General features: G+C 43.1%; 2 protein-coding genes across 4 annotated transcripts in view; both read left to right on the forward strand.

Moving 5' to 3' along the window:
- The first annotated feature begins 261 nt into the window (after window positions 1-261).
- Window positions 262-14,169, forward strand: LOC121475658 (clathrin heavy chain 2-like). Of its 3 annotated transcripts, none has more exons than XM_041729138.1 (4): window positions 262-450; window positions 11,980-12,187; window positions 12,485-12,562; window positions 13,067-14,169. In XM_041729138.1, the coding sequence occupies exons 1-4, from the start codon at window positions 409-411 to the stop codon at window positions 13,168-13,170; spliced, it is 432 nt and encodes a 143-aa protein (XP_041585072.1). In that variant the 5' UTR covers window positions 262-408; the 3' UTR covers window positions 13,171-14,169. The 3 variants fall into 3 exon arrangements, with proteins under 3 accessions (XP_041585072.1, XP_041585071.1, XP_041585073.1); XM_041729137.1 differs by lacking the exon at window positions 262-450 and adding an exon at window positions 647-1,216; XM_041729139.1 differs by lacking the exons at window positions 262-450; window positions 12,485-12,562 and adding an exon at window positions 647-1,216.
- The window catches only part of LOC121475742 (clathrin heavy chain 2), an 80,808-nt gene continuing 77,811 nt past the window's right edge, over window positions 14,106-17,102 (forward strand). Inside the window, exon 1 of the mRNA XM_041729282.1 lies at window positions 14,106-14,111. Coding sequence (XP_041585216.1) covers window positions 14,106-14,111 — 6 coding nt within the window. The remainder of the gene's footprint in view (window positions 14,112-17,102) is intronic.

The following is a 17,102-nucleotide window of genomic DNA, read 5'->3' on the forward strand; positions in this document are numbered from 1 at the left end:
AGGATACCAGCTGGGAGTTGGCCCGGGCCCCCTGCACCTTCCCGCGCACACCTGCCCGGGACCCTGCACCTTCCCGCGCACACCTGCCTGGGACACCAGCTGGGGGTTGGCCCGGGCCCCCTGCACCTTCCCGCGCACACCTGCCTCCCCAGCACAGACGGGTTCCTGCCCCCGAGAGCTGGAAGTGCGGCTACGCGAGGGACTACTTTTCGCGGACCCTCTGGAGGCGGGCGGAGGGATCCCGCGTAGGGTCCTTGCGGAGGCCGGCGCGTGCGGGACGCGGGATGGGGCAATGCGCCTGCGCGATCGCCGCCGCCGCCGCCGCCGCCCGTCTGCCCGCGTGAGGGGAGCCGCTGCCGCCGCCGCCTCGGTTTGTGTCTCCGCCGCCGTCTCGGCCCCGCGCCCGCCATGGCGCAGATCCTCCCCATCCGCTTCCAGGAGCACTTCCAGGTGAGGCCCGGGCTCCGGTGCCGAGGCTGGGCGGGCTTCAGGGGGCGGGTCGCGCGCTCCGTCCTGTCAGCCGCGCCCCCCGCCGCCCCGCCGCCCCGCCGCCCCGCCGCCCCGCCTCCCGGGGGACCGGGCTGGAGACGCCGCCCGGCCGGCCGCCCAGACCCCGGCCCAGGCCCTGGACCCCGGCTCCCGCGGACGCAGACGCGGCCGGGCCAGGGCGGGGGCGGACGGCCGGCGCGTGCGGCTCGCCAGGGGTGCTGGCCGCCGAGACCCGTTATCCGGCGGCGACGGTAGAGCCCTGGGGGCGCCGGGACCCCGACCCCGGAGCCGGAGGGCGTGCTGGGAGCGCGGGGTGGGTGCGCCCCCAGACCCGCGAGCCGGGCACCCGGACTGCAGCGCGAGCTCTGCGACTCTAGAGCCCGTGCCTGAGCCTGATGCTCTCTCTCCGCCCCTCCATCCTTCCATCTGACTTTGCGTCTGTTGGCTCCCTGTCACTGGGGCGGCTTCGTGGGGGAAGGGTCGTCAAGCCGTGTGATCAGGGAGGAAGAGGCACCCTTCAATATGCAGTGACACCCCCCCAAGTTTAGCTGTTTAGTGAGGTCGCAGTTTGTTATATCTCCAACTGTCCCAGTAGAGTTCTGTCTCAGGGAAATACAGATTGGGCTGCCTGTGTGTGACGGAGGATCGTGGACTGGCACGGTGCGCAGTGCTCTACTCCATGACAAGCCTGTGTCACCTGAGCGGTGATGTGATTCCCTTTTTACAGGTGAGGAGGCAGGGCTACATGAATACTTGCCATTGGCGCTGTGCTTTATGTAAAATCATCGCAATCCTGGGCTCCTGGGTGGCTCAGTCTGTTAAGCGTCTGACTCTTGATCTCAGCTCAGGTCTGGATCTCACCCTTGTGAGTTGGAGTTCCCTGTTGCTGGGCATAGAGCCGACTTAAAAAAAAAATCATCACAATCCCATAAGATCCCTGTTTTCTAGTTGAGGAAACCAAGGCACAAAGATGTTAAATAAGTTGTCAAGGGGATCCCTGGGTGGCTCAGCGGCTTGGCGCCTGCCTTTGGCCCAGGGCGCCATCCTAGAGACCCGGAATCGAGTCCCACGTCGGCCCGGCGTGGAGCCTGCCTCTCCCTCTGCCTGTGTGTCTGCCTCCCACTCTCTGTGTCTATCATAAATAAACAAACAAACAAACAAACAAAACTTGTCTAGTCTTATTTGACAAATAAGAGCAGGATTCAGACTCAGGTCTTTTTTTTTTTTTTTAAGGTTTTATTTATTTATTCATGAGAGACACACAGAGAGGCAGAGACACAGGCAGAGGGAGAAGCAGGCTCCATGCAGGGAGCCGGATGTGGGAACTGATCCCGTGACCCCAGGATGGCGGGTGGAAGGCAGGCGCTAAACCGCTGAGCCACCCAGGCATCCCTAGATTCAGGTCTTTGTGGCTAAATTGTGGTATTGCAAGGAGTGTGGTGGATCGGAAGGTCTTTTTTTTTTTTTTTTTTTTTTTTTAATCTTTTTTCACAGCATAGAGCACTTCTTACTCTGTATCCAAATGGGAAAGGCCCTGGGAGTATAGTGACTGGCTAGATCCACCTATTATACAGATTGGAAACTTGATCCCTGAGTATTCCTCCGTTGTCACTTGGTTAGTGATAACAGCAGCTGTAGTTGTGTGGAGGTAGAAGGTATCCTGAACGCCCATCTCTTGACAGTAATATGAAATAGCAAAATACTACTGCTGCTGTTAATTAGAACAATGTAATAATATGTGCCATTTATTGAGCCATTTCTGCTGCTAGTCACTATATTGTGTATTTTATAAACCTCATTTAACTTAGTGTTTATCTAACTGGGGCACAGAGAGGGTAAGTAATAAAGGTAAAATTACACAGCTAGGAAGTGACAGTTTGGGTTCTAATCCTGATCTCTGACTCCAAAGCCTGTGCTTTAGCCACTAAATATGTTTTCTTCAGAAGGCAAGGAAGCAGTAACGCATTTTAAATTCCTATTGAAGTTCATAATGCCTTGAAGAGATATATTCTATTATCTGGAAACTACTTGTGCCTTGTTAACATACAGGCTATGTAAATATGGTTTGTGGTCTCCAGCATTAACCAGCTGTTGAGGTTACTCTGCACTCCTTGTTTTTCTAGTTTGTACACTCTCCCTTAGCTGCAGACATTTCAAAATTTCCGCTTGTTCCTTAAATCTCTGATCCTGCTACTCCCCCTTGCTGGTAGCAGATGGTTGGAGAAACAGAAGCCATAAATGGGATATTCCTCACCTTCATGCCTGCAGTCTTGAAAACTTGTCTGTAGTTGCCCTTTTCTGCTTTCCTGTTATCTTAGAAGTGGGTTTTTTCCCACTTTTTCCCTTGTGTGTGTTCTGGATCCTATATCCTTCCCCCTTTTAACAGGGCCTTACTCAGTAGCATCTCCTCTTTCCTTTGTTTTCATCCATTCCCTCGTGGTGGCTTCTTCCATGTTTGTGTTTAACCATGCTCATATCTCTTCTGTCTTTACAGCAAACAAACTTCTCCCTCTCCCCTGTCCCCTTGAAGCTCTTACTTCACAGCTAGACATGAAAGAATCACCTTATCACTCCATCCCTTCCCTTATATTCCTCAATAACCTGCAGTCTGGTTTTTGCATCCACTCTTCCCCTGCATCTGTTGTTGCCAAGGTCACAAGTTGAAATGTAGACTTTTTTTTTAAAGGACCAGGTAATATAGATTAGGCCTTTGAGGGCCACGTTGTGTCTCTTGTCACATATTTTCCCATCCCCCCCCTTTAAAAAATCTTGCAAAAAGTGCAAAATCCATTTTTAGTTGGGCTATACAAAAAGTTTGTAGTTTGCTAAGCCCTGCTCAAAAAAAAAAAAAAAAAAAAAGAAAGAAAAGAAAACCTCAAATCCCACCATCACAAACATCTACAGTTGACATTGTGCTTTACTGCCTCCTTATGACCCTTTTTCTGTTGCTTTTGCTAGTACCACAGTCTCCCAGGGTTTCTCCTATATCTCTGCCCACAACCCAGTTTTCTTTGGGAGCTTCTCTGAGGCATAAGCCGGGGGTCTGTCTTGAGCCCCTTTATCTCTTTTTTTTTTTAAGATTTTATTTATTCATTCATGAGAGACACAGAGAGAGAGGCAGAGACACAGGCAGAGGGAGAAGCAGACTCTGTGCAAGGAGCCCACGCGGAACTTGATCCCAGGACTCCAGGATCAGGCCCTGGGCCGAAGGCAGTGCTAAACCGTCGAGCCACCTGGGCTGCCCTACCCTTTATCTCTTCATTCTGTATGCTCTACTGGGTGATTTATATGTATAACCATATGCTCAAGTGTTCATAGGCAGGCTACATACTTTTGCTGATCCTCAGAGATGCATGAAGGAGAGACAATAAAAGGCTCTGGTTAAGAGCACAGACTGAAGACCAACGGAAGGGTTTGTTTGAATCTGGACTCAGGCACGTACAAGTGCATTTGGGCAATTTTTGTAACCTTTTTATAAGTACATTTCTACATCTATAATATAAAGGTAAAAGGTACAGTTTTTACCGCATAGAGCTGTTGTGAGGTTTTTTTTTTTTTAAGTATTTTTTTAATTTTTTTTATTTATTCATGATAGACATAGAGAGAGAGAAAGGCAGAGACACAGGCAGAGGGAGAAGCAGGCTCCATGCCGGGAGCCCGACGCGGGACTCGATCCTGGGACTCCAGGATCGCTCCCTGGGCCAAAGGCAGGTGCTAAACCGCTGAGCCACCCAGGGATCCCCATGTTGTGAGGTTTCGAGTTAATAAATGTGGTAAATGAAAAAAAAATAAATGTGGTAAATGTAAGGTGTGGGACATAATTTTACAAAAAGTTTGTAAAATTTTTATTATGTCTGGTACATAATAAAACACTCTATTCTTGTTATTTGTTACTACCATGATGACAGCTGTCTGTTGGAGAAGGGCATTGGATCCATAGGTTCTTCAAACACATCACGTTCCAAAATAGGGTTCCTCTTTTTCTCTAAATGTGTATCTTCTCCAGTTTCCAGCCAGGAACCTAGGAGACAGCCATGACTTCTCCCTAACTTGTTGATTCTTTCTCCTGTGTATTTTGGGCATTATTCTGCCACTTTGAGCATGACTGACATGACGTTGGATTATGCCAGCATTCCTCACCTAGATGGCTGCACTAACTTTGTCTCTGGTCCTCTATCTCCAGTCTAGCACACAGGCAGAGATCTTCTCAAAGGCTAAACATCTGCTTAAAGTTCGTCAGTGAATGCTTCCCTCTTGCTTCCAGGATGAAAATGCCAGACTCTCCAATGCCCTGTAAAGCCGTGCCTAATCCAGCACCTGCTCAGGTTTTTGCTGCTCCCCATCTTGTCCTTCAGGACCTTCTCTTACCTCTGGGCTTTCGCAGGTTATTGCCTCTTTCCAGAACATTCCTCCCTTCACTCTTATTACCCAGCCAAGTACTACTTAGCCTTCTGGTATCTATCTGCTTAAATGACAGGAAGGTGTCCGTGACATGTCAGAATTAGGAGCCCTTCCTGAGTGCCCCCACAGCTTTAGGGCTTCCCTCATGATGGCCCTAACCATATGGTATATAGGTCCCTACTGTACTGTAAGCTCAGGATCTCCTCTTATCTGCAGTTGTATTCCCACTGCCTGGTATATAACAGGCTTGAGATCTTTGAAGGAATGGAACCCAATCTCATATTAAAATGTATAATCAATGACTAATTATAATGTAGATTGTCTAATGATACAGTTTGTAGGCTTTTCCAGGCCCTCCATATAGCTCACCTGTGACCAATTTATTCTTAAGTCCATTTTATTAAGAATACTCCTGCTACAGGCAGCCTGGGTGGCTAGCCGTTTAGTGCCGCCTTCAGCCCAGGGTGTGTGATCCTGGAGGCCCAGGATCGAGTCCCATATCGGGCTCCCTGCATGGAGCCTGCTTCTGTCTCTGCCCCCCCCCCCATGAATAAATAAATAAATTTAAAGAAAAAAGAATACTTCTGCTAGGGGTGCCTGTGTGGTTCAGTTGGTTAAGCATCTGCCTTCAGCTCAGGTTGTGATCTCAGGGTCCTGGCATCAAGCCCTGCATCGGGCTTCCTGCTTTGAGGGGGGCGGGGTCTGATTTTCCCTCTCCCTCTGCTCCTACCCCCCAACCCTGGTTGTTGCTCTTTCTAAATAAATAAATAGATAAATAAATAAAATCTTAAAAAATATACTCCTGCTTATATCCCTGACATTTTTTTTCTGCCCCCACCCTGTGTCTACCATATTATCACTTTATATTTTGTGAATCTTATTATTTTTTTCTGTTTTTAATTTTGGTTTCTTTCATATGAAAATTCTTGGGCCAGATTTTCCCTAGAGGAAAAACAATAGTTTTATAATGGTCAGTCGCAAAATAGAAATCAGTGTATAGCAGGGCACCTAGATGGCTCAGTCAATTGGGTCTCCAACTCTGGATTTCAGCTGGGGGTCGTGATCTCAGGGTCATGGGATCAAGCCCCACGAGAGGCTTCATGCACAGTAGGTAGGGGAATCTGCTTGGGATTCTCCCTCTCCCCCCTTACCCCCTTATGCATTCACCCCCTCTCTCTGTCTCTCTAAGATAAATCTTTAAAAAAGAAGAAAACAGAGGCGCCTGGGTGGCTCAGCGGTTGAGCGTCTGCCTTTGGCTCAGGGTGTGATCCTGGAGTCCCAGGATCGAGTCCCACATCGGGCTCCCCACATGGAGCCTGCTTCTCCCTCTGTCTGTGTCTCTGCTTCTCTCTCCGTGTCTCTCATGAATAAATAAATAAAATCTTTTTTTTAAAAAAAGGAAAAAACAAATTAGTGTATAGGAACTTTTATTCTATAAAGAACCTTTCAGAAATGTACCCAGAGCAGAAGCTGCACTTCTAGATCTAATGCATTGTAATAAAGCATCCTTCAACTTCAGCTTGGGATTGTTAAAATTTATATGAATTTATTTATCCTGTCACCCTGGTTTTGAGAGGAGTACTTATCCTGCAGAAATATTTTTCTTATATGTACTATTTTAACTTTTTTATATTCTTATATCTAAGTTTGAAGGTTGTTGCTCTTTATGCTAGAATGGAAAAAAGCAAAAGGGCTAAGAAACAATGACACCTTAATTCAGAAGAGGAATAGTTATTTGAAAGAGTTTTGAAATGTGACACAGCTCAATACACAAAGAACATATAAATGCATTCCCTTAGAGTTTTGGTTATGTAGCATATCTTTGAGGTGATGTTCTTACAGAGTCTGCCAAGGTGATCTATGTAAATTATAGGAGCAAGGTGGTCACTAGTCTTAATCAGTGCTTCCTAGCCCAGGCTGAGAAACACTTACGTAAGTGCCCACCTTAAACATTAAATCAGGATCTCCGAGAGGTAAGGACTTTGGCCTTTCTTTCCAGGTGAGTCTCACATGCAGCTGTATTGAATCAATCTTCTAGTCATTCATAATTAAAGAAAGAGTTTGATATTTGAAGCCTTTTGCACATGAGTAGGGAAGGCAGCACTTTGAGGAGTAGATTGAGCGTGAATTGAAAACAGTTCATGTGTATCTGTGGCTGCTGGTAAAGAAGCGGGGAGTCACTCTGAAAGGGATGCTGTACTCACAGCCAAGTATATGTTTAGTTTAAGTTGCCATTATGTAGCCATCTTATTTTGTGAAATGGTTTTTGATATACTAAGACAAACAGCGGTAGGCTGCTTGTGTCCTGAAATTGTTGTGCACCCATGTAAAATGTTTTTATGGTCTTGTGTAAGCTGTTAAATTTTGCTTCTTGGTGGACTGATGATTCTTGTATTGGAAGGAGATACTGGGTCAGTCATTACCTTCTGACTTTCTTATTTACAAAGTGAAGAAAGTAACCAGGGAATGTGGAAGGGTCAGTCTTTGTGAGTGTGTCCACAACAGTGGCATGTTAAGTGAGCAAATATTAAATGAATTTGGCTAGGTCCTCTTTGGAAGAATAAATTATTACTATTGAGCATCTTTTAAATGTTCAAAATCCCCAAACTACATAAGTACTTTTTGAATTTATTGGATTAAAAGAGTTACCATGTACTAGGAAGATCTTAGTCAAGGTCCCTCTCCACAAGGTTCTTGAGCAAAGTCTATAGCTGGGGCAAAGTCTGCCTGGAACAAGCTTTAAAGTAATACATATACATGGGAAGAATAGCCCTAAATAGAAAGTGTAAATGAAAAGTAAACCTTTCTGTTCAAACACTGGGTCTTTTCCCAAAAGAAACTACTATTAAAAATCACTATATCTTTAAAAAAATAATTAAAAGAATCCTGCTATAAAATTCCCTACCTTGGGGCACTTGGGTGGCTCAGTCAATTGAGCTGCTGCCTTTGGCTCAGGTCATGATCCTGGGGTCCTGGGATCAAGCCCCTCATTGGGCTCCTTGCTTAGTGGGGAGCATGCTTCTCCTCTCCTGCCTGCCACTCCCCCTGCTTGTGCTCTGTCAGTCAAATAAATAAAATCTTTTTTTAAAATTTCCCTCCTTTTGCTTTTGTAAGTTAACAGAGTTTGAAGCTCTTTCTTTTAAGATTACCTAGAGATTGGGACACTTGGGTGGCTCAGTTTGGCTTAGGTCGTGATCCTGGAGTCTAGGGATCAAGTCCCACATCAGGCTCCCTGCAGGGAGCCTGCTTCTTCCTCTGCCTATGTCTCTGCCTCTCTCTGTATCTCTCATGAATAAATAACTAAAATCTTAAAAAAAAAAAAAAAAAGATTACACACAGATTGCAGCATATATTTGACAGTATTGCTTACTAATATCCTTCTGTAGTTGTTGACACCTGTCACCCCATCCTGTATTTCTTTGCTTTCCCTTGCTGCTTCAACAAATCTATTGCTTTCAGTCTATTCTGTATTTTCTTTTGTTTCTCTTGCTTGGGGCCTGCTGGCGGTCTCCATGCCAGGGAAAGATTACCATCTCTCTTGGCTGGCTGAAGAAGGATGCCGCAGAGCTGGCCTAGCAAAGTTCAATGACTAAATTAGAATCCAAGCAGATCTTGACAGGCTAGGATCCAACTAGTTGACATTTAACAGGTATAAATATAGGGTCTTGTGCGTTGGTTTTAAAATACAGAAAACCTACATTGGTGTAATTTGAGAGAGGTTCTATAAAGCACTCTACAAATGTTGTTTTTAAACTACTCTGAACTAACCTAGTCCTAGAATTTTAGGTTACTTCTAGAAAGGACCTCAGTATCATTATTCTTCCTAGGTCCTCAATTACAAAGCTCCCTTTTTAAGGTAGGAAAAAGCTTGCTAATAAGTTTGAGATATAAAAGATTTCTAAGTTACTTCAAATTATTTTCTTGACTGCCTAAAACTTATCTTCTTTACTAATTAATTATTGAACGACCATGTGCTGGGCATAGGGATAAGGCAGTAGTAAGTGAGCCTGCAGAGACTTATGCAGAAGGAAAAAGGACTAGGTTTTTCAAAGAGAGGCATAAAAACCTGGATGTTCAGTGTAACTGGAACGTTCTGGCTCTTTGATACCGGCAGTTTGTGTTTTCACCAACAGCCCTGTGTAAACACAGCTGCAGCCTTCCCTCCCAGTCAGACTACTGTCCCTAAGCCCTTTAAATATAGAAACAACAGGACTGTTGGATGAGTAATTTCTTTTTATGTTTTCCCCAGTGTCAGATTTGAATTTGGATTCATTTAATTGCGGGTCTTGAGAACAGAAAAGGATTATTAGTATCTTGTGTACTTTTACTTAACTCATATATATTGGCTGTTTAAATGTGTATCTGTGTTACCTTTCAGAATAATTATTATAGGAATCAGGAGTCCTTAGTTATAGCTACTAATGAGAAAACATAGTATTTGACATTTTATTTATTTACATATTTACGATTTGTTTACTTAGAGAAATAGAGGGTGTGCAGGGGTGGGAGGGAGAATCTAAAGCCCCCCCCCCCCCCCCCCCCGCTGCCAGTAGAGCATGGAGCCTGCCTCGGGGCTTGATTGCACGACCCGAGATCATGACGCAAGCCAAAATCAGGAGTTGGAAGCTCAACTGACTGAGCACCCAGGCACACCGGTATTTGATATTTTAGATGTAAAAGTTCTTTTTGTGGAATTGTCCTGTGTTTGACATCCCTGGCCCCAGTAAATGCTAGCTAATTAGTGTTCTCTAGTCATTGTACAATTCAAATTGCCCATTTCCAGAGACTACAGGATACTAGCCCCGCTTGAGAACCACTGTCTTCCTTTCTTCTAGTTCTAACAGTCTCTTATTTTTGGATACACTGTTCTCAGCTATTAAAACAGTGTCTTGATTTGTGAAGTGATTTTACCTTTTCAGAATGCCATGAATATGTGTATATGCTCTTGTGTGAGGAACTGGACTCAGTCACTAATACTTAAGAACCTACTGTGCTCAAGAGGTTGGGTACAAATATTTCTTGATATTTGGAGTTGAAATCAGAATGTAGCCATATAATCCCAAACTAAGAATAAAATGAAAATTTAGAAAATCTAGGTCCACTTAAATATATGGCTCTGAAATGTAAAGATTTGACAGTGTTGGGTGCTTGAGTGTTAGTGTGCTCGTGAATTGTTACTATATGCTAATATAGTATAATGCTTACAATAATTCATAATGAGAAAGGAAGACTGTGTAGGTCTCCTGGGAACTTTCTTTCACCCTTTTGCTTCTCCCCCTCCTTCTGCCCCCAAGGGAACTTTTCAGTGCCCTCCTATCAGCAACTTCATATAGTTCAACCAAATAGTGATCGTTAGTCTCCGCAGCCTGTGGGCTCTGGATATTGTGACTAACTATATCTTATGTATCTTACTGTTTCCAGAGTCTAATTAGTGGCTAGTAGTACTATGTATTCAGTACTTATTTATGGAACGAATGTATGAAAATTACTTTCTATGAGAAAGTCTCAGCTTTCATTCACTACACTACATTTACAATTGCATTAAGCTGCTATTTCAGATGTGTGAAAATAAAATGTGAATTTCAACTCAATTTTGTGGTCCAGAGCACAAGCTTTATTCACAACTATCTCCATCATTAATAAGCATGGTGACTTTGGGAAGATAATCTGAAAACCCTGTGTTGTGTAAATTGTGCATGGCATACTTGTCTCCTGAGTTAGCAGAAAGATAAGATGAGGTGACCTGTTGTCCTGTAGTCTGTTCGACTCAGCAGCTGGAATGTTCAATATATGCTAGACTCTGTACCACAAGAAACAAATAAGATATAATCCCTGCTTTTGAGGAGTTCATAGAAAAAAAATGATAGAGTAAAGAATTACACTAGCAGTTTGAACAGCCTTGTTTGTGCTTCTTCCAAAGGCTGGTAGTTATTTTTAACAAATGGTCCCTAATCTTTGTTGCTAACATACTCTTTTATACAAGTTCACACAGAGTAACAGGTACTAAAGGGTTAAGTCAGTAGCAGTAGGGTTGGGGTTGAGCAGAACAATATTTAGAAACAAAGATACCTTGTAGATAGGTTGGAGCAGGGGAGTTTTATAGAAATAAGCACCGTTCTTTATAAGAGTGATAGAAATTTCTTGAGTGTGTGTTTTCCCAGGGTATTTCATTGAAGCTTATCTCATCTATAGGTTTTTATTTAAAATAGGCACTATGTAAAGTGGCCTTTGGAGAAAGGCGCCTGATTTAGGTTTTACACAAGTTCAAGCAGTCTGCCTCCAAAGATGTACCAAATTTGTTGACTTTTTGTTAACCTTGGACTTGCCAAGAAATATTTAAACCGACTGAGAGGGGATCCCTGGGTGGCTCAGTGGTTTAGCGCCTGCCTTTGGCCCAGAGCGTGATCCTGGAGACCCGGGATCGAGTTCTGCATCAGGCTCCCTGCATGGAGCCTGCTTCTCCCTCTGCCTGTGTCTCTGCCTCTTTCTCTCTCTATGTCTATCATGAATAAATAAATTTTAAAAAAATTTAAAAATAAAAGTAAACTGAGAAATTAAATCAGATTTTATGATATGTGGAGTTGCTTTAAGGAAAAACTCTTGGCTGGTTCTTTGTTATTGCTTGCTTTCAGAGAAATCAGTTTTTGTCTTTTCTTCCTTTCTCCTCTCGTCCTCCGCCTTCACCTCTCCAACCTATGGGCTCTCCTCAACTATGGGCTTATCTGTGAGGTATTCTTTGTGGGCTCCTCCACCCCCCCCAACACCCAACCAGATGTTTTCCCATCTGTATCACTCGTGGCATCCTTCTCTCTTCTTGGTATTATCCTTATTCTTGTATGTTCTCATCAGCCTGCAGGATAAGTTCCTTGAGAGTTGATTCACAGCCTACTGTTGATGCATTGCCTGTGCCTTTAAAGGTATAGAAACACAAGTCAGTGTTTGCCTCAAATAGTCACTGTTAAGTTTTTTCTAAACTCTTGTTTAACTTTTCTTCCTCCTTCTGTTAGGCTTTGGGAAATGATAGGCTAGATTTAATCTATTTCAGAGAGGAAAGACTTGCTTTTAATTAAATGTTTCTTTTCTATTTAGCTCCAGAACCTGGGAATTAATCCAGCCAACATTGGATTTAGCACACTGACCATGGAATCTGATAAGTTTATATGTGTCCGAGAGAAGGTTGGCGAACAGACGCAGGTAGTGATTATTGACATGAGCGAGCCAATGGTGCCAATCAGACGGCCCATCTCTGCTGAGAGTGCCATCATGAATCCAGCCTCTAAGGTGATAGCTCTGAAAGGTAAGCCTGATGGGATTTTCAGAAAGGAATTTTACTTCACTTTACCTGCTTTGTTACCTTAAATATCAGACAACTGTCAGTAAATTCACAGGGAAGTGTCATCGGTAATATTAAATTAAACTCCAAAGTTTTAGCCAAAGCTCTGTTTTACATACCTTATTTAACCAGAGGCCCCTGAGCACCCCAGCTTTTTGAGACATCATGCACACTACCAGATACAGGAGAGAGTGCCCAGGGCCTCATCATCATGACTGCCACATCTGGAAAAGCTAACACCACACTGCATATGTTCCCCAGGAGGGCCATGTGGTGCCCTGGACCTCATGATGGGCTGCTTTACGGTGGTGCTCCAGGCATCCCGGAATATGAGCCAAGGTACTACTTCTCCTGTGAAACACATCAATGACAGTATAGCTGTTGATTAATAGAATTTTACCTCCCTGAAATCAGGGAATATTGGGTGCTTGAAACATCCTAGTTACTTTGAGAATATAAAATCTTTTCATATTATCATGATTTGGGAAATTGAAAGGATTATGTATATACTGGACTTGTTAATATTTTATGCAAAGTGTATTGCCACTTACCTTGAAAAGTGAGAGTTTTTTCTGGAGTTAAAATTAGTGAATGACAAATATTAGCTTTGCCTGTGCTTCTGTTTTGTTACAGAAATAGGGTCTACTTTGTCCTTTCAGTAGGTAAATAGACATCTGAAACTTATGACCATGTAGTGTAAGCAGTGTAAACTAATTTTAATTGAAGAAATTGCTAACCTTTATGGATTCTTCATGACCTTTTGGCTTTTCTGCATTTTCTATTTTTCATTACTTTTGAGAGCCCTTATCTATCATGTCGTTTGCTGTTTGATGTTCTCTGCAGGTCTCACAGATGACCAGCATTTTAGTCTTCCTGGTCCTCTAATACAGTTCTCTTTACCATTGTGCACTATGGATCTCCTGGAAGAGGTTGTTGGAGTGTGGTAAGGGAATGGAGAGAACTCGTATTTACATGCTGTCAGTCCCCTTCAACCAAAGGCCACTGGCAACACACCTGAAGTTGAATAAGTTGGGTTTATTACTTGTTTCAGCGAGGACAAAACTGCACCATGGGGAGCTGGGATGTGTCATACTACTATTTGAGGGTGTTAGAAAGAACCTTTTGCCTTTTGTAGGATTTGGGGTTTGGTTGAGGGATTTGGGGGATGGTCTAAGGAAATAGGAGTTTGTTGTAGATTGCTGCTAGAAAATGGGAGTAATTTTATTATGTTATCTTAATCTTATCTATAGAGAAGGACAGACTAGAGCGAGGATAAAACTGGCATTGGTTAAAGAAGTAGCAGGCACTCATTTCAGCTACGAGAGGGGCTGTTTCATATTTTGTGTGTTGCACATTTACCTTGTTTTTGTCTGTACTTAGATAAAATTCTGAAGCGACCTTGCTTTGTCTCACTTTATCATGGTCTTGGACTTGTCTAAGATGGTTTATGTCTGCTAGGAGAGCAACATGGCCTGGCTGTGAAGACCAGGCCAGCTTTCTAATGGCGGGGGCTGTTCCTTTTTTTTTTTTTTTCCATTCTTAGTGTTCATATGAATTGCTTCAGCTATAGTAATTGAGTGTTGTTTTCTTTTACATGAGTGTGAGCTGTGGAACCAAAGTGATATAATTTCAAGTATCCTATTTTTACTGCAATTTTGTGACCATTAGAATGATCTTGGACTCTTGTAGTACAAATTGTGGGCAAGTATCACAGTGTGATTCAAAGACCCTAGACCAAAATGAGGAAAACTGTCTTTAAGAATTTAAAAAAAAAAATGGTATAAAATGGTATTTGAACAGTGGCTGTATTTCAGAGATAATTTAATTATTACTTTTATTGCGTCGTATGACTTAGCTGTTCCATAGGTCCCAGTGTGAAAGCATGAAGGTGAAGTGAAGGGGCCTGGTCTTGAAACTCACAGATAAGGGATCCCTGGGTGGCGCAGCGGTTTGGCGCCTGCCTTTGGCCCAGGGCGCGATCCTGGAGACCCGGGATCAAATCCCACATCAGGCTCCCGGTGCATGGAGCCTGCTTCTCCCTCCGCCTGTGTCTCTGCCTCTCTCTCTCTCTCTCTCTCTCTCTCTCTCTCTCTCTCTGTGTGGCTGTCATAAATAAATAAAAATTAAAAAAAAAAAAAAGAAACTCACAGATACCCCATTTTGACTGGTGAAGTCTTGTGATTGGAAAGAGGTTTGTGATGAGATGAACCTCTTTTTAAAAAAGGTCTTTTCCTTCACAGTCTGTCCTTTTATCTGGCTGAGACCTCCTGAGGTGCTCAGCCCATATCACTGCCCATCCTCTGGAGAAGCCTGGAGCAGATTCACTCACCCCAGTCTCTCTTGAAACTCTGTACTGGTGCTTTTGTGGTGAATATTTTAAAATCAGAGATACAGAATGCCCAGGTGGCTCAGTGGTTGAGCATCTGCCTTTGGCTCAGGTCAGGGTCCCAGGGTTTTGGGGTCAAGTCCCACATCAGGCTCCCTGTGGGGAGCCTGCTTCTCTCCCTCTACCTGCATCTCTGCCTCTCTCTTTCTCTGTGTCTCTCATAAATAAGTAAATAAAATCTTAAAAAAATGGATAAATAAAAACAGAGATAAATTTTTACCTTTGTCTAAAAGGGAGGAGGAAAGTGACGAGTATGAATTCCTCAGTAGTTGCCATCATCTTAGTGTGAACATTAATTCTCCAAGTGAGGGGGTCCGTAAACTGTTGGTTTTTGTACCATTCAGCCCAAGCTAAGAATGGTTTTTATATTTTTTAAAGAGTTGTAAAAAACAGACAAGATTATGTGACAAAGATCGGTATATGTCCCTATATAGAAAAAGTTGACCTGACTACTTGCATTACTGGCCAAGTAGATTTTTTGACTTTTGATAATCCTGGAGTCTAGGGATCAAGTCCCACATCAGGCTCCCTGCAGGGAGCCTGCTTCTTCCTCTGCCTATGTCTCTGCCTCTCTCTGTATCTCTCATGAATAAATAACTAAAATCTTAAAAAAAAAAAAAAAAAGATTACACACAGATTGCAGCATATATTTGACAGTATTGCTTACTAATATCCTTCTGTAGTTGTTGACACCTGTCACCCCATCCTGTATTTCTTTGCTTTCCCTTGCTGCTTCAACAAATCTATTGCTTTCAGTCTATTCTGTATTTTCTTTTGTTTCTCTTGCTTGGGGCCTGCTGGCGGTCTCCATGCCAGGGAAAGATTACCATCTCTCTTGGCTGGCTGAAGAAGGATGCCGCAGAGCTGGCCTAGCAAAGTTCAATGACTAAATTAGAATCCAAGCAGATCTTGACAGGCTAGGATCCAACTAGTTGACATTTAACAGGTATAAATATAGGGTCTTGTGCGTTGGTTTTAAAATACAGAAAACCTACATTGGTGTAATTTGAGAGAGGTTCTATAAAGCACTCTACAAATGTTGTTTTTAAACTACTCTGAACTAACCTAGTCCTAGAATTTTAGGTTACTTCTAGAAAGGACCTCAGTATCATTATTCTTCCTAGGTCCTCAATTACAAAGCTCCCTTTTTAAGGTAGGAAAAAGCTTGCTAATAAGTTTGAGATATAAAAGATTTCTAAGTTACTTCAAATTATTTTCTTGACTGCCTAAAACTTATCTTCTTTACTAATTAATTATTGAACGACCATGTGCTGGGCATAGGGATAAGGCAGTAGTAAGTGAGCCTGCAGAGACTTATGCAGAAGGAAAAAGGACTAGGTTTTTCAAAGAGAGGCATAAAAACCTGGATGTTCAGTGTAACTGGAACGTTCTGGCTCTTTGATACCGGCAGTTTGTGTTTTCACCAACAGCCCTGTGTAAACACAGCTGCAGCCTTCCCTCCCAGTCAGACTACTGTCCCTAAGCCCTTTAAATATAGAAACAACAGGACTGTTGGATGAGTAATTTCTTTTTATGTTTTCCCCAGTGTCAGATTTGAATTTGGATTCATTTAATTGCGGGTCTTGAGAACAGAAAAGGATTATTAGTATCTTGTGTACTTTTACTTAACTCATATATATTGGCTGTTTAAATGTGTATCTGTGTTACCTTTCAGAATAATTATTATAGGAATCAGGAGTCCTTAGTTATAGCTACTAATGAGAAAACATAGTATTTGACATTTTATTTATTTACATATTTACGATTTGTTTACTTAGAGAAATAGAGGGTGTGCAGGGGTGGGAGGGAGAATCTAAAGCCCCCCCCCCCCCCCCCCCCCCCGCTGCCAGTAGAGCATGGAGCCTGCCTCGGGGCTTGATTGCACGACCCGAGATCATGACGCAAGCCAAAATCAGGAGTTGGAAGCTCAACTGACTGAGCACCCAGGCACACCGGTATTTGATATTTTAGATGTAAAAGTTCTTTTTGTGGAATTGTCCTGTGTTTGACATCCCTGGCCCCAGTAAATGCTAGCTAATTAGTGTTCTCTAGTCATTGTACAATTCAAATTGCCCATTTCCAGAGACTACAGGATACTAGCCCCGCTTGAGAACCACTGTCTTCCTTTCTTCTAGTTCTAACAGTCTCTTATTTTTGGATACACTGTTCTCAGCTATTAAAACAGTGTCTTGATTTGTGAAGTGATTTTACCTTTTCAGAATGCCATGAATATGTGTATATGCTCTTGTGTGAGGAACTGGACTCAGTCACTAATACTTAAGAACCTACTGTGCTCAAGAGGTTGGGTACAAATATTTCTTGATATTTGGAGTTGAAATCAGAATGTAGCCATATAATCCCAAACTAAGAATAAAATGAAAATTTAGAAAATCTAGGTCCACTTAAATATATGGCTCTGAAATGTAAAGATTTGACAGTGTTGGGTGCTTGAGTGTTAGTGTGCTCGTGAATTGTTACTATATGCTAATATAG

The sequence above is a fragment of the Vulpes lagopus genome, chromosome 14 (genome assembly GCF_018345385.1).
Source record: "Vulpes lagopus strain Blue_001 chromosome 14, ASM1834538v1, whole genome shotgun sequence".
In the NCBI taxonomy this organism is placed as follows: Eukaryota; Metazoa; Chordata; class Mammalia; order Carnivora; family Canidae; genus Vulpes; species Vulpes lagopus.

Coding starts and splice junctions, on each gene's coding strand:
- LOC121475658 (XM_041729137.1), top strand. CDS start 1,169: ATGACAAGCCTGTGTCACCTGAGCGGTGATGTGATTCCCTTTTTACAG. Junction 1,217..11,979: donor ATGTGATTCCCTTTTTACAG/GTGAGGAGGCAG, acceptor TTTTCTATTTAG/CTCCAGAACCTGGGAATTAA. Junction 12,188..12,484: donor TAAGGTGATAGCTCTGAAAG/GTAAGCCTGATG, acceptor TATGTTCCCCAG/GAGGGCCATGTGGTGCCCTG.